This window comes from Syngnathoides biaculeatus, chromosome 7 (genome assembly GCF_019802595.1).
Source record: "Syngnathoides biaculeatus isolate LvHL_M chromosome 7, ASM1980259v1, whole genome shotgun sequence".
Taxonomy (NCBI): Eukaryota; Metazoa; Chordata; class Actinopteri; order Syngnathiformes; family Syngnathidae; genus Syngnathoides; species Syngnathoides biaculeatus.
The window spans coordinates 9075182-9090299 of NC_084646.1; the positions used below are offsets into that span (position 1 = coordinate 9075182).

At 46.7% G+C, this 15118-nt stretch overlaps 1 protein-coding gene across 4 annotated transcripts in view; it reads right to left on the reverse strand.

Moving 5' to 3' along the window:
• The window catches only part of sema6bb (sema domain, transmembrane domain (TM), and cytoplasmic domain, (semaphorin) 6Bb), a 204708-nt gene that overhangs the window by 111915 nt on the left and 77675 nt on the right, over nt 1–15118 (reverse strand). Inside the window, exon 1 of one of the 4 annotated variants that reach the window (XM_061826347.1) lies at nt 2718–2925. The exons of 2 other annotated variants lie outside the window; for them this stretch is intronic. In XM_061826347.1, coding sequence (XP_061682331.1) covers nt 2718–2863 — 146 coding nt within the window. In that variant the 5' untranslated portion in view covers nt 2864–2925. Of the gene's footprint in view, nt 1–2717; nt 2926–15118 lie in introns of those variants that run through there. One more of the 4 variants, XM_061826348.1, reaches the window with a different exon arrangement.

Sequence of the window (15118 nt, forward strand, 5' to 3'; positions counted from 1 at the left end):
GGATAGTTTGGGTCTCCCCGCGGAGGTCATTAATGGTGTAACCCGGTTAAAAGTTGGTACGGGTAAAATTTCAGTATAATAGCGTAGCAATTAGGTTAGATTTAAATGTGTTTGATTCGTTTGGGAAAAAGAAATACTTTTGTTTGTCATTTTATTGTTGTAACCATTGTTTAAGAAGGACAGGAAGTGACGTGTTGAAGAGACGCGGGAAAAAGAGAGAGAGAAAAAAGGCTAGACGGAGTGCAAGGGACGAGTGGTTTTCGGAGGGAAACGAAAGGGCAAAGAAAGTGAACGGTGGACATTTGTCAAAAGTTGATCGACGTGTTCGACATGTACTGTTGAAAGTTCAACTGGGGTAGTGTGTCGTTTGAGTGGACTACTCAAACCACGCCGTAACGTGGTGGAGTTAGCCGCTACCACAGGGGCTGAGTGCATGCATTGCACTTGGCTTGGGCGCTAGCAACCAGCTAATTCTAGCTAGCCAGGCCTGTGTATTGGACCACGAAGGAGAGGACAAGGGCGCTAGCGTCGAGCCAACGCGGCTGGCGAGGCTGTGTTTGGACTCCAAGGAAGAAAAAGGGACGAGGACCGTGAGGACGCCGGACAGAGGAAAAACCACCTTCACCTTTCTTCACTCCTGCCTTGGGAAGCAACGCAGTGACATTGGGGTTTGAATTTTGTTTGCTTGCCGGCTATATTCATATTTGTTTGGGCCCTTAGCATGTGGGCATTGAGTACCTGTTAAATTGACTTTGTTTATTTGACTGTTGTGTATACATGTTTGATTTTTCCATCCTTTATTTTGTTATTAAATGTTTATTAATTGACTATCTGCAAGACAGCTAAAATACTGGTGAGTTTATTTGGTAGCTTGATTATTTAAATTAGGATCATATTAACTCATAAGGGGAAATATTATTTCAGAGACTTTTTGGTAGAGAATTAAATGCACAAGTAAAGGGTAAAATTGTAATAGACATTTAGATTAATTAACGTTGAGTTAATTTATTAGGTTTGTACTTTGGAGTAAGAAAAGAACTCAGGTGGCTACCTCGTCAAAGTATTTTATACTAGAGAGGCGCTACAATAACATACAAAAAAATCATGCATTTCATGACAGTGGACCTTTAAGTTCTTCAGTCCACGCCCCTCACAGGAAGCCCCGCCCACGGCAGCGGCCAGCCCATCCCCATGAAATCCTAGAACACGCATTTGCGCAAAAATGAGGTATTTGTGCTCAAAAGTACAACAAGTAGAAGAACAAATTGGATTTCTGTACGAACATAAATAGCCAGAACTGGCAAATGTATTTCTGCTTTTATAAAGCAGAAGTACGGGCACCGTACTCGTGTAAAAGGAAAACCAAAAAAAGAGCAAGACTCAATTCCTTTCGTGAAGTAAAAATGGAGAAGTTTGGCAAAGTTGTCTCGCCACAAGTGTCAACTCCTCTTCGACAGGAACCCCCCCTTGCCCCCCCCCCACCCCCAGTTTGTAATTTGGATTTGCGACACTTCGGGAAGCTCGTAGTGGGCTATAAAGTGCGCCGATTGGAAATGGAGCCATCCAGGCACACGCCGCGCAGTAAACTTGATTTGCTGTTGAGAAGTCAAGGTTGAGGCCCGATCCGCATCCATTAGCACTTTTTCTAATATTGATTTTTTTTTTTTAAGAGGCGTTATGTACGAAAAAGCCACATCGCAGGAAAATACAGAGCGACTTGCTAAAAGGATCACGGGTGTGTCAGCCTCCAAAGCGTGAAGGGGGGGATTTCATATCCATTGCGAGGACCGCCTTGTATTCATCACGGACACGTGTAACGCTTCGCTGCCGCGCCGGTTACCTTTTTCGCCGTAAATACGCTAACCGCTACTCTCTCCGCTTGCACACTATTTCATATTTCATTCACTTTTCACGTTCGTTAAGTTCCGGAAAGAATTACGCTGCACAAAACCTGCATTTGCTGCGTACCATAAATATGAGCGGAGAGCTCAAAGTTACGGAAGTCTCATTCGACATTGAAGTGGTCGCCATATTGGCTGCATCTGGCCTCTCCGTCCAATCCGACTCCGTGCAGCGGTGATAAAAACAATGCCGCCCGCGAGCGACGACGACACCGCGGCCAAACTGCCTCCCTGTCGGAATCCACCTCCGCGGCGGAGATGAGCCATTCCGGCCGAAGCCGTGTCTACGAGGCCGGCGGCTATCCGCAAGGGCGGCTCGGTATTGTCGACGAGCCCTGCGGCTGTCCGCAAGGCCGGCTCGGCATTGTCTACGAGACCGGCGGCTATCCACAAGGCCGGCTCGGCATTGTCGACAAGGCCGGCGGCTATCCACAAGGCCGGCTCGGCATTGTCGACAAGGCCGGCGGCTATCCACAAGGCCGGCTCGGTATTGTCGACAAGCCCTGCAGCTGTCCACAAGGCCGGCTCGGCATTGTCGACGAGACCGGCGGCTATCCACAAGGCCGGCTCGGTATTGTCGACAAGGCCGGCGGCTATCCACAAGGCCGGCTCGGCGTTGTCGACGAGACCAGCGGCTATCCACCGGCTCGGTATTGTCGACAAGGCCGGCGGCTATCCACAAGGCCTGCGGAGGCCGTCCTTCATCGGCTGCTGCACGGAAGCCTTCCAATACACGTCGACACATTTAGCACCCCTTATTTACGGATTACGCCCCCCCAGACCACTTTTTTTTTTAGGAGCTGTATATACACCTACCTGTCGTTTAGAACCCGCAACGCTCTCGTCCGTTGCGTCTGTACAATCCATTTTTCACGACGAACTGTGTCTTTTAGAAAAGTATGAAGTGCGAATCCATCCTCCCAGGTGTTGGAGCAATTTCCAGCAACGCAACAAGCCGGCATTTTGGCTAACACGAAGGAACAACGAGCTAACCTTCCAGCAGGTAAAACTAGTAGAAACACACAAGACCGCCTGAGCGGGTTAATGCCCTGAACGTCACTTCCTTCTTCTTCACCAAAACAAATCCCCCGAGAGGATTTTCATGGCGTCAAAATCATGTTTTGTGGTGAAAAAAACGGATTGATCCATACCAACTGCCGTTTTTTCATTAATAACATCCTAAAAATCATGCATTTCATGACAGTGGACCTTTAAGTAGATGCTAAACATTGCAGAAAATGACTTTAAACCCCCCCGCTCTGGTTTTATGGTGCGGTTAAGCTCCTCCAAATGACGACAAGTTTTCATATCGCCACCTCCCACCTCAATCTGCTTCTGCGCGGTCGCACAAACACAAACAAAAGACACACACACGCACGCACAATGACACGACGCGCAATTCGACGCCGAGACCACACACACACACACACATCCGTGACGTAATACGCCAGACGCGTTGTTGTTCGACTTCTCGGAATGCGCTGGAACTCGCGAACGAGCCAACGTGAGCAAAAGTTTCCACTTAACAGTATTTGCACTTGTTGTTTTCAGTCCATGTTTCAGCGACAATAGCAGGGGAAAATGTTTCCGGACAGGCATAAGAGATCTCTTTGACAAAAATGTCATGATGTATTATTTTTTTTAAGATGGCTACTTATAAAAAAACAACAACAACAACAATAAAGAACATTATTTCTTGCTTAGAATGTGAAATTATAGTTATTTGACAAGGACAGTAAGTCTGTTTTTGTGGTTGATGAACTCTTGATGTCCATCCATCCATCCATCCATCTATTTTCTTTGCCGCTTATACTCACGAGGGTCGCAGGAAGTGCTGGAGCCTATCCCAGCTATCAACGGGCAGGAGGCGGGGTACACCCTGAACCGGTCGCCAGCCAATCGCAGGGCACATCGAGACAAACAGCCGCACTCCCAATCACACCTAGGGGCAATTTAGAGGGTCCAATTAATGTTGCATGAACGGGGAGGGCTGGGTTTGAACCCGGGTCCTCAGAAATGTGTGGGGAAAAAAAAAAAAAAAGAATCCCGTTTGAAATTTCTCACTCCTGTTCCAAAAGGCACGTCAAGAGCTCACTGAAAACGAAAGTGTCCGCAGTAAAGCTCTTAATGAAGATGTTTTTTTTTTATGACGGTGGATCTCATAAATCTGTGGATTTTTTTTTTTTCCTTAATACATTTTCAAAAATGTCTCGTTTCGGGACGCTGCTGGAAAAATTGAGGGCGGGGTGAAAATCCATTTGCAAATTCAGTGATTTTTTTTATGGATGTAAATGTGTGCCAGCACGATTTGAATTTGAAATGTAAAGCGATCACATTTTCAATAGTTATATTTCAGTGTAACTTTTCAATATTAACAATTCAACCAGCTACAATTCGCTGTCTAAAATTCACCGTCTGTGCCACCGGGCAGGGTTACTTCAGGTCAGAACCGAACAGCCAGCCAATCGCAGTTCCGCTTTCTTAGTCACGTGACGTCGTATATTAAAACCCATTCATGGGCAGGGTGGCAATTTTTCCTAACACGCCACAATCAAGGAAATACTTATTTTTTTTTTGTTTAACGCGTAAAACAAAGACGAACTCTATAACTGGGACGGGTGTGTTATCGGTTCTGTGAAGTGGTACATACTAGAGACATCTTTATTAATTGATTTTTATTCTAGAGTGACACTTACGCATTAATAATAAGGATGGATTAGCATTTTGAAGACAAACTTGGTTGCATATTGACCTCTCTCCCTTTTTTCTCTTGGAAAACGCTCCATGTGTACTTGAGGCAGCCATGTTGGGTCAGGAAGGAAAGGGAAAGACTTTTGTGCGAACTTTGACCGATGAGTTATTCTCTCCTGATACCAAATTACGGCTTCAGATTAAAAACACTTGAATATTTCGACATACTGATGGATATAATGCGTGAAAATCATGATGTCCCAAAAATGGGACGCTGCCTACGAATGCGTTTAAGAAAGCGTAACTGCGATTGGCTGGTTGTTCGGCTCTGACCTGAAGTAACCCTGCCTGGTGGCACAGACGGTGAATTTCAGACAGCGAATTGGAGCCGGTATAATTGTTAACTTTGAAAAGTTACACTGAAATACAACTATTGAAAATGTGATATCGCTTTAGATTTCAAAATCAAATCCTGTTTTTTGTGTCATTTCAAATTCAAATCCTGGTGGCACAAATTTAATTCCATAAACTTTGACCTATGAACGGTACGGAAGCGTATTACTGCCACGGCAAAAAAAAAAAAAAAAGTCATTATAATGTGAATCGTTTCACATTATAATGTGAATCGTTTCACATAATAATGTGAATCGTTTCACATAATAATGTGAAACCTTTCACATAATAACGTAGATTCGTTTCACATAATAATATAGAAAATATTACATTTCACCCGTCTTTACCCCGCCCCCCAAAAGACAATTACTTCCGGTTCGGGTGGGTGGTAGCAATACCCCTCCATAATCCGTAATTTATTCATTCAGTGTCGCCAAACGATCCATCTTGCATAAACGCCGTTTCGAAGCAATAACTTCCGGTTCAGGTCTCTGGCAGAGCCAATTCGGCGACGCTCGATAAACGTGCATCTTATTTTTCAATCTTAAATATTTTTTTTAGTAAAGATGAAGCAGTGCTATTGAAGATCTTCGTAGATATACAGAAATGTATATGTTTGATATATGGAAAAGGTCTCCACCCATCCGAACCGGAAGCAACTGTCTTATGGGGGGCGGGGTAAAGAGGGGTGAAATGTATTTATTTATTATTTTTTATGTTATAATGTGAAACGAATCTACGTTATAATGTGAAACGAATCTACGTTATAATGTGAAACGATTCACGTTATAATGTGAAACACGACCTATATTTTGGAGGGGGGTGGCAGTAATACGTTTCCGTAGAACGGCGTACGTGTCACGGTAGGTACTGGAAAGTGTGCGTCGCCACGATAGTAGCGTCGATTCTTATATTTTCGTGGTTAATCAAGCAAAACAGGACAATATAGGATAAAAAAAAATTGAAAAAAAACTGTGGCGGGTCTCACACAGTTCAGAATTACGGTCGTACGTGTAACAGGATCTAAAGTCAGCCACGGAGGCTTGTACGATTTTTCCACTTCGTTTGTGCGAGCTTAAAAAACACCCGACAGATTTCGCGGCGCTCGGCTTTAATTGTCACGTTAGTGAGCGTGGAGAGGTTGCTTGGCGGAGAGCGCGCAATCACGGCCGGATGACAGCCGGATGCTGCTCGGATCACAGATAACAAATGACGCGATGAGCAATGAAACGGGGAGGCGAGGAGGGAGGCTTCGGGAGGATTTCAGGCGAAGGAAGGAGTGGGGAAAAAAAAAGGTGGGAGGGCAAAATGGAAATGACAAAAACAACGCGACACGGGGAGCGCTGAATAGAAAGAGAGGTGAGGAAGAGGGAGGGGATACAATTGAGGCATTCACACGGTCGCGGCGGATATATAGCGAGCAGCGAGGCCAAAGAATCTATGGAATGAGCAAAACAACTGAACGCTTGCGCCGAGAGCGGGAAATACTTCTGCTGGAGTCCGATTTAAGATGACAACACTGTTCCTTTTGACGGACGGGGTGTACCTCAGGGTTCAATGCTTCGACCGATTGTGTTCTCTCCAAGCAGGCACACGGATATTTGAAGCTAGCCGCGCACACATAATCATGAATTCCGGGGCAAGGGAAACCAAAATCCAATTTTTGTAGTCATCATAGGGGTTTTGGAGTCGTACTTTGTCTGGTCCCTCACCTCGGACCTGTTTGCCATGGGTGACCCTACCAGGGGGGCATGAAGCCCCACGGACAACTTAGCCCCGAGGATCATCGGGACACACAAACTCCTCCACCACGAAGGTGACGGCTCCATGACGTTCTCATCTTGTCACTAAGCCGCATCAATACTAGTAGCTGCCGGTCCAGCCTTGGCTCACCGGTGATGATTAGGAGGCGCACACCTGTGCCTCATCCTCGTTCATTAACCCCGGTATTTATAAGACCCAGGGGACGACCGGTCTTCGCCAGATCGCCGCAACTCATGTCCCGTTCCTGCACTACCGTATTCTTGATCGTGAACCCTGGTGTACCGACTCCGTAAGCTTGACATCTTTGATACTCCTGCCTTCTCTGATCGATCTCCCGTGTACCTGCCCCCAACCTTGGAACGAATAAACACTTTTTTCCAAACTGCCTCTGCGTCTCCGGAGTCCTGCATTTCGGTCCTCCTCCGTACCGGTGGGTCGTGAAACAGACAATAAATAAGAGTATGTATGCCTGTAAGTATTGTTGTATCACAAGTGTTGCTCCATCTTTTGTGCTAATATATCTATTTCAAAAGCATTTGAATACCACCAAATACGCTACAGACGCTGTACGAAATTTCTTATTGTGTGTTAGCGTTAAGGGAGTGGAATTTCAACGTAAGTAAGTTTTTTTTTTCCGGCTTGTCCCGTTAGGGGTCGCCACAGCGTGACATCTCAGATGAACGATCGTATTTGTTTGGCACAGTTTTACGCCGGATGCCCTTCCTGACGCAACCCCGTTTGGGGAGTAGAGGCCCCAAGTAATAAAGAAATGAATACATTCCTGAATGAAGAATCTTGATAAAACTTATAAGCCAGATAAACTCAAGAAATATGTCTAAGATGTCCAACTATTTGACTTTGAACTATATGGCGACTGTTTACCGCTTGATCCCAAGTTGGGACCATATCAAGTTTGGTTCAAGGGTGGGAGTAACAGTCCATGGGAAACTTATAAAAAATAGTGAAATGGGGAAAATGAAACAATAGGAAAAAAATATTTAAGATCATCAAGATATGGTACTTGTTTTCAAAAAACGTCCCCGTGACCTTTCTCCAGTCACTATCACTCCGGTCCGCTTATCTACCGGACATCCTCGGGCATCTGCCGCTGCCATTTCGATTCGCGCCGGTTGCTCACGTCGGCCAAATTACAACGCCTTCTCTTTATCTCCTTCGCAAGACCCAAGTGATAAACAATGGCCTCTCCCGGACTCGGCGCCTGAATGATTTCTTCCTCCTTTTTTTGCATGAGTCGCCTGGCGAGCCGGCTCGGTTTACGCGGAATTTGCATGGCCGTGAAAGCCTCGGAGGCCCCGGAAACGTCGCCAGCGTTCGGAGTCGGGTTTTGGGGGGTGAGAAAAGGTTGAGAGCGGGAAGGAGAGAGAAGGCGTGAGCGGAAGATGAAAAATGAGGGCTGACCTTTGGTGTTCCGTCCGCTGGTTTTCCCATGCAGCGCCGCAGATCGCCGCATGATGTGGAACATATTTGGACGGTGCGCAACGGGACAGAAACGCATAACTCTTTGCAGACTTCTCCCGATCCTCGCAGTCTCTCTGACTCTTATATAAGTCCCTGTTCTCATGCGGGAGCATTAAAAAAAAAAAAAAAAAATGGAATCGGGGATCCCAAGACCGGAATAAGGCCTCTTCCCATCGTAGATAAAAATACACGCAAGTGTTGAGAAAAGACACAGATCTGACTATGAATGTAATTTTAATGTAAGCTTGACTTGAGTCGGACTTCCGTCACCAATTTCAGGACTTGGGAAGGTTGACGGCTCAAAAATAATAGACAACAACTTCTACATCAAACTTCATCTGTCGCTGTAAAACCCACACATCGGTTAGTTACGTCAACGTCACAGTTTGCCTAAACGATAGCTGGTCAAACATCAAATATGGTTTCTACCGCTTATGTGATTATCTGAGGAAAAGTCACAGAAAATAAGGAGACTGGTTTTGGAACCACAAAAAAAAAAACAAAAAAAAACTACGTGGTCACAAATGTTGTAGCATGGCTAACTCGTGCTAATGTACAAACATTTGTTGTGACTGCACAAGTGTGTATGAAAAAATCCTCATGTGTTTTCACACACTTGGCCAATAAAGCGGATTCTGATTCTGACTTAGTACTTTCGTAATCCAAGTTATGACAAGGATTATAAATTCTCTCACTATTTACAGTCAACAGTAGCAAGTATGTCAATGATATTTTGACTTTTAATAGCTAGCTATCACAAATCTTTCTATTGTCCATCAATTTTTAGTTTCAATTAAAGATCTATCTGACGTGTATCTTAGCTGATGATTGACCCAACTAGAGGTGATCTTAAACGTTAAGCTAGCATTACCTTGTCAGTCTGTTTAGCTAGCATTACCTTGTCAGTCTGCTTAGCGACAGATAAATTGCAGTTTATATTTGAAATGCAAACTTTACAAGCTGTGTTTTCCCCACATTTATTCCAAAACACAATCCTTGATAGTGCAGATTTTTCCAAAATCCAAACAGATAAGACTTTTCAAGGAAAGCCCCGAGCAAGTCGCAAGGCCCAAAGCTGGCTGACATCAGCCTAACTCCAGTCAAGTCATGGGACTCGAGTACCCCCACTTTCGGTAAAACACAGCCATATGTAGGATCTAAGGACTCAATCAGTCTTGGTCACTTGGACCTGCGGTAGGAATCGGACCTTCAAGGTTGACGGCGGAATACGATAATCGGCGACGTCCCGTTAAGACCTCCGGACGTCAGCGCGCTAATGTAATCGCAAACAGTTGATGAATGGATATCTCGGAGCATTAACCGGTGCTCTCGCTGGAGTCGTGTCACCGTCATTAACCTTCACAGGCCGCCAAATTACAGCCGCCGAGACACCGGGCGACAAAGCGGCCGCAGTTACCACGCCGAGGGAGTAGAACAAAGATGTTCTGTCCGAGTCGCTGTGTTAATTAGCCATCTCTTTCATGGGAATGGAGTCGAAGAGCTGAGATCGGGGTTTTTATCCCACTCTCTTTTATTTGCCTACCCTCCACATGACTTTCGTATGATGATTCATTCATCTTGAACGCCTCCTCAACACCGCTGGCTCTGATCCAACCACAAAGCGCGAGACCGGGTACCAAGCATTCTGTGACATCACGAAAGCAGAGATAGGCCTGACCTCCGACTCCTCTCCCCGTTTACAAGCGTCATTAGCGGGCCAGGGTTCAGGGGCCGAGGCCGTAAATCACTCTTCAAACCGGCTACGGGGGAGGAATCCAGAACCACTGCGTTAACCGTGAAAAGAAAACACACTCCGAGACTGGCGGGAGGCTAAAAGCAACTCCATTCGTCACGATCGGGGAGAGAGGCTTTGTGAAGTCAATGAGGGGAAGAAAGAACCACAGTGATAATCTCCGTCGTCGTTATAAATAATACAGAAACCTTGCTAACGCCAAGAAACACGTTCTGCAGGAAAACAGAACCGCTCTTGATATTATTCGGCTCGCGTATCCCCGAGGACATGAATTATCGTGCGTGAAGAGTGCAGGAGTTACTCAATAACAGCAGAGACCGTTTGGCCTTTATTTTTGTTGCACGCGAACAAGTCGTGAAGGCTTGAATGGAATGGCAAAAAGCGTCTGTCGAAAGGGACGCGAAGTTAGGCAGAACAGTTTGGGTTCAAATAAAAAAATAAAATAAAAATAAAGAAGTAAAGAATTGAGGAGAAACGCGGGTTACGGAGCCGAATATCTGCTTCCCGGTGATCATCACTACGTGGACATCAGCCTGCCAGACGATTCCAAAAAGATTTCAAATGGGCCGTCCAACAGGAAGATGAGCCGTGAAGCATTGCGCTACCCGCCGCTATTTAGCATTTATGCTGACGCACGAGATTCCTCAGCGCAAAGATCCCGAACAAAAGCACCACCAAATCCGAGACCGTGGTCCTCGGTCGGAAAAGGGTGGCGTGCCCTCTTCAGGTCGGCGATGAGATCCTGCCCCAAGCGGAGGAGGTCAAGTATCTTGGGGTCTTGTTCACGGGTAAGGGAAAATTGGATCGACAAACGGGTCGGCGCAGCGTCTGCAGTGATGCAGACTTTGTATCAGTCCGTTGTGGTCAAGAGGGAGCTAAGTCGAAAGGGGAAGCTCTCGATTTACCAGTCGAACTACGTTCCTACCCTCACCTATGGGCACGAGCTGTGGTTCACGGCTGAAAGAACGAGGTCCCGGATACAAGCGGCCGAAATGAGTTTCCTCCGCAGGTCGTCCCGGCTCTCCCTTAGAGATGGGGTGAGAAGCTCGGTCATCCGGAAGGGGCTCAGTGTCGAGCCGCTACTCCTGCGCATTGAGAATAGCCAGATGAGGTGGCTGGGGCATCTGATCCGCACGCCACCCCGAGGACGACCCAGGACACGCCGGAGAGACTATGTCTCTCGGCTGCCTTGGGATCCCTACGGAAGAACTGCAAGAAGTGGCTGGGGAAAGGGACGTCTGGGTATCCCTGGTGAAGCTACCGCGACCCGACCCGGAGAAGCGGTAGACAACGGATAGATATTGATGTTTAGTATTCTTTGAAAGTGTAGTTGTTCAATCTATCTGGAAATGCGGCCCTTTGACCCTGAACAGGGTAAGAGTGAGAGAAAACAAACAGATGGATGAATTGACTATTTCAATCCATACCGTGTATATCCAGTTCCTCCGTTGACGCTGCCGGTACGCCATCCCATCAGATTCGAATCCACGTCCGGGAGACGCCCGAAGAGATCCGATTTCACGCCGCCACGTCACACATCCCCGACCGGCAGCACTTTTCCATATTTTTGCGGCGGAACGCGGCTTATAGGCGCAAATGATGTGTCCCCCAGCTGCTTTCGGCAATCTCGCAGGAAGATAACCGCGCCGAGAGCTTACACCCCAGTCATAAACAACACCACGAATAGCAATTTAAAAAAAAAAAAAAAAACGCACCCGGGAGGAAAAGCGAAGGAAGGCCAGCGAGATTTGCATGAGTCATCCGCCAATCTCTTGAAATGTCCTTTCACCTTCACGCCCTCGATCTCCATCACCGGGGACCGACTCCTCATCCAATTCGGCGGCAACCATTCCAACCTGTACGATCAACCCCCCCCCACGGCCGCCTTCATTTCTGCTACAACGCTTGTGAACGTCGCACCTCATACCGGCACACACGCCGTCGAACAAAGACGCGCGAAGCGGGGGATCGAGCCATTAAAAATAAGAGAAACAAACACACGCGCGTACTGACGAACGGGATTGCGGGCAGGGCTCCCGGGCCCTGGCTGTGCGCAAGTTTGATCCCCCCACTTCACCGTGTCTGAGGAGCATGTTAATCAGACACGGAGTCTGCCAACTCGAGCCACATGCGCTACGTCTCTATCTTCGGCGTCTGCGAGCAGCTCCCATCACGCCGCTGCCTACGCTTGACTCTCACCTCCTCCCCTGCCTCCATCCCTTCCCGACAAATGAGCTCCGGATGCCTTTGACGGGATTTAACCACACGAAGGCCGCTGTTTATTTCGAAAACCGCCCTGATTTTTTTTTTTTTTTTTTTGGGGGGGCCACTCGCAATCCTGACATTCGGCACTCCCGCCGCTTTCTTGCCTTTCGGGATCCGTTCGTCAAAGTGGCTTCGGTGGCGGCTTTGGCGCAGCGGGCGGGCTGAGAGCGGGTTGGAGTTCGAGTCGGAGTTTTGAAAGCTGAGGAGGCAAACGGAGGGAAGGGGAGAGGGAAATGCGCCGGTTGTGCGTTCGCAGACGACCGCCGGGAGGAGAGGGAGTGGATTAAGAATTGAGCACTGCATTTGAAATTGCCATACGTATATTAATCATTTCAATCGTAAAAGATACCACAAGCTACGACCCCCAAAACTTTTAAGCTCCTCTTACATCATAACCCCATAAAGTAAATTGCTAACAGATGATCTGATTTTCAAAAACAATGCAGTGGTAGTTTGCATGGCCATGCAGAAGAGGCTCTGTAATTTCTACTAACTACCCAGGCTAAACCAAGCTCCACCCCAACAAGTTTAGATACATAACTTCAACATACATACAGTGTCCCAAAGATGAGATTTTTTTACGTGTTTTTACAGAAAACAATGGTGGCTTCAATTAATTTTCCTTCATGAAAGTAATCGTATTGGACTGTATACAAAGAGGTGGAACGGTGGATCAACTGGAAAGAGTTGGCATCACAGTTCTGAGGTCCCGGGTTCAATCCCAGACCCGTCTGCGTGGAGTTTGCATGTTCTCCCAGTGCCTGCGTGGCTTTTTTCCAGGCAATCCAATTTCCTCCTACATCCCAAAAACATGCAACATTGACTGGACAGTCTAAATTGCCCGTAGGTGTGATGGTGAGTGCGACTGTTGTCTTTCTCTGTGGTGCCCTGCGATTGGCTGGCGACCCCTTTCAGGGTGTACCCTGCCTCCTGCCCGATGATAGCTGGGATAGGCTCCAACACCCCTGCGACGCTTGTGAGGATAAGCAGACTAGAAGATGAATGCACAAAAAGATAAATGCAGACGCTGAATATGTGAGTGCAAAATTAAAGTGTACCTAATGTATTGTCCTTCCGTGTTCTGAATGGTGAGTTGAGACCGATATTGTCATAAAACAGCGAGGAAACCAACGTGAATTGATAGTGGCTGAAGGTTTGGCTGCCAACTCGCGGTGAGGGTCTGAAATATCTGCATTGCAATGGCAGTGGACGCTCGGTTCTCGAACGTCTCCGTTCTCGAGCAAATCGGTTTTCGAACGAAAATTTGGAGATTTTTTGTTGCGTCTGTTTTCCAATGAAAATTGGTCCTCGAACGCCCCCGACAAAGCCCAGAAATAACATACCGTGTGCGGCCCGACCGGCTGACCCACGACGCGCTTTGTTAGTGTATAACGCAACCTCTGTACGCAGACGTGTCCCGGTAGCTACATTTACTGACTGTTTATTTGTTCCCATTGAGGACTATTAACCCCCAATCGTGGCTCCAAAGAAGTGACACTAGCTAAGTTCTTTGGGAAAAGAAAAACTTCCGGGGGGGGGGGGCAACTCAAGGCCCCCCCCCACTGAAGAGATTTCATACAGTGATAGTTTTGCATTGCTTTTTTCTTGTAAACTTCAATAAAGCTGTGTTCCATTAGCATTTCTGCATTTTTGTTTTGTTCTGAAGATTTCGATTTCTATACAAATTAATGTTTGTGGATGTCACTTTTTGTAAAAATATATATTTTTTAAGTTATTCTACGAAATTTTAAAAATTCTAAATTCTAAATTTTACCTGGCTCGGGGCCGAGTCGCAACAGATACGGCAATGCGCTCCCAGCCGAGCCTACTCTACTACAAAAGCATACAAAAAATAAATATATTTCTTAAATCATTTTATTGTATAAAGTATTTAAACTAAACAGGTATCTCTACTATGGAGTTTATTATCAGGAAAAGGTAAAAAAAAATGCTTTAAAAAGCCCAGTTTTTTAAGGTTGGAACACATTATTTCCTTTTCCATTCATTGTAATGGGAGATATCGATTTGGTTTTCGAACAAATCACTTCTGGAACGGATTGTGGTCGAGAATCGAGGTTGTACTGTATTTGTATCACAACGGATCACTTGGTAATGGGATAAACTTGAAAAAAAAAAAAAATTTAAAGTTCTCTCTATATTGTGGATTTTCACCTACTGCACGTGGATCTCAAATGCCCTGTGATCAAAACGTGGTTCGCGGGACTTCTTTGACACTAATTCCCATTTTGATAGCACTTGATGACTTATTGGCATAAATTACTGTTAAGGAAATCACATCCTATGGAATGGATTCGCCTCGTAACGCCTCAACACCCAAACGTCGGGAAACGCAAGCTTCGTCGCAGTCCAGCCGACTTCATCAAATGAGAAGCGGGCGCATTCAAACGGGCTCCAAACGCCACAAAAGAAGCCGTTCGGGCTTTATTAGACGACGGCACGAGGCCGACGCGCAAATTAAAAGGAGACGCGGGCTCGCCCCGGCCCGAACGACCCCCGGCGGGAAGTCAAAGGAGACGCGTCACGCATGACGGCCTCTTTTCTTTCTTTCTTTCTTTTTATTTTGGGGGGGGGGGGGGTTTCCCAGGCTGGCGGGCTGTCGTGCGGCACGTGCAATTAAACGCGTCGACATGACACACTTCACGGATAACGCGGCGAGAGCCGCCGCCGGGCTCAGCCGCCGCCGGGCTCAGCCGCCCGGGAACATGCGTGCTCGCTCGATTTGCGTGAAACTGAAGCTCGGCGGAAAGCCTCACGAGCTGTCCGCGGTCGTGGCGTCGCCGAGTACTTCGCTCGGAGAGGACGGAATCGATTAAAAAATAAAATAAAAATGTTTCCAATGTATTTCCGTCCA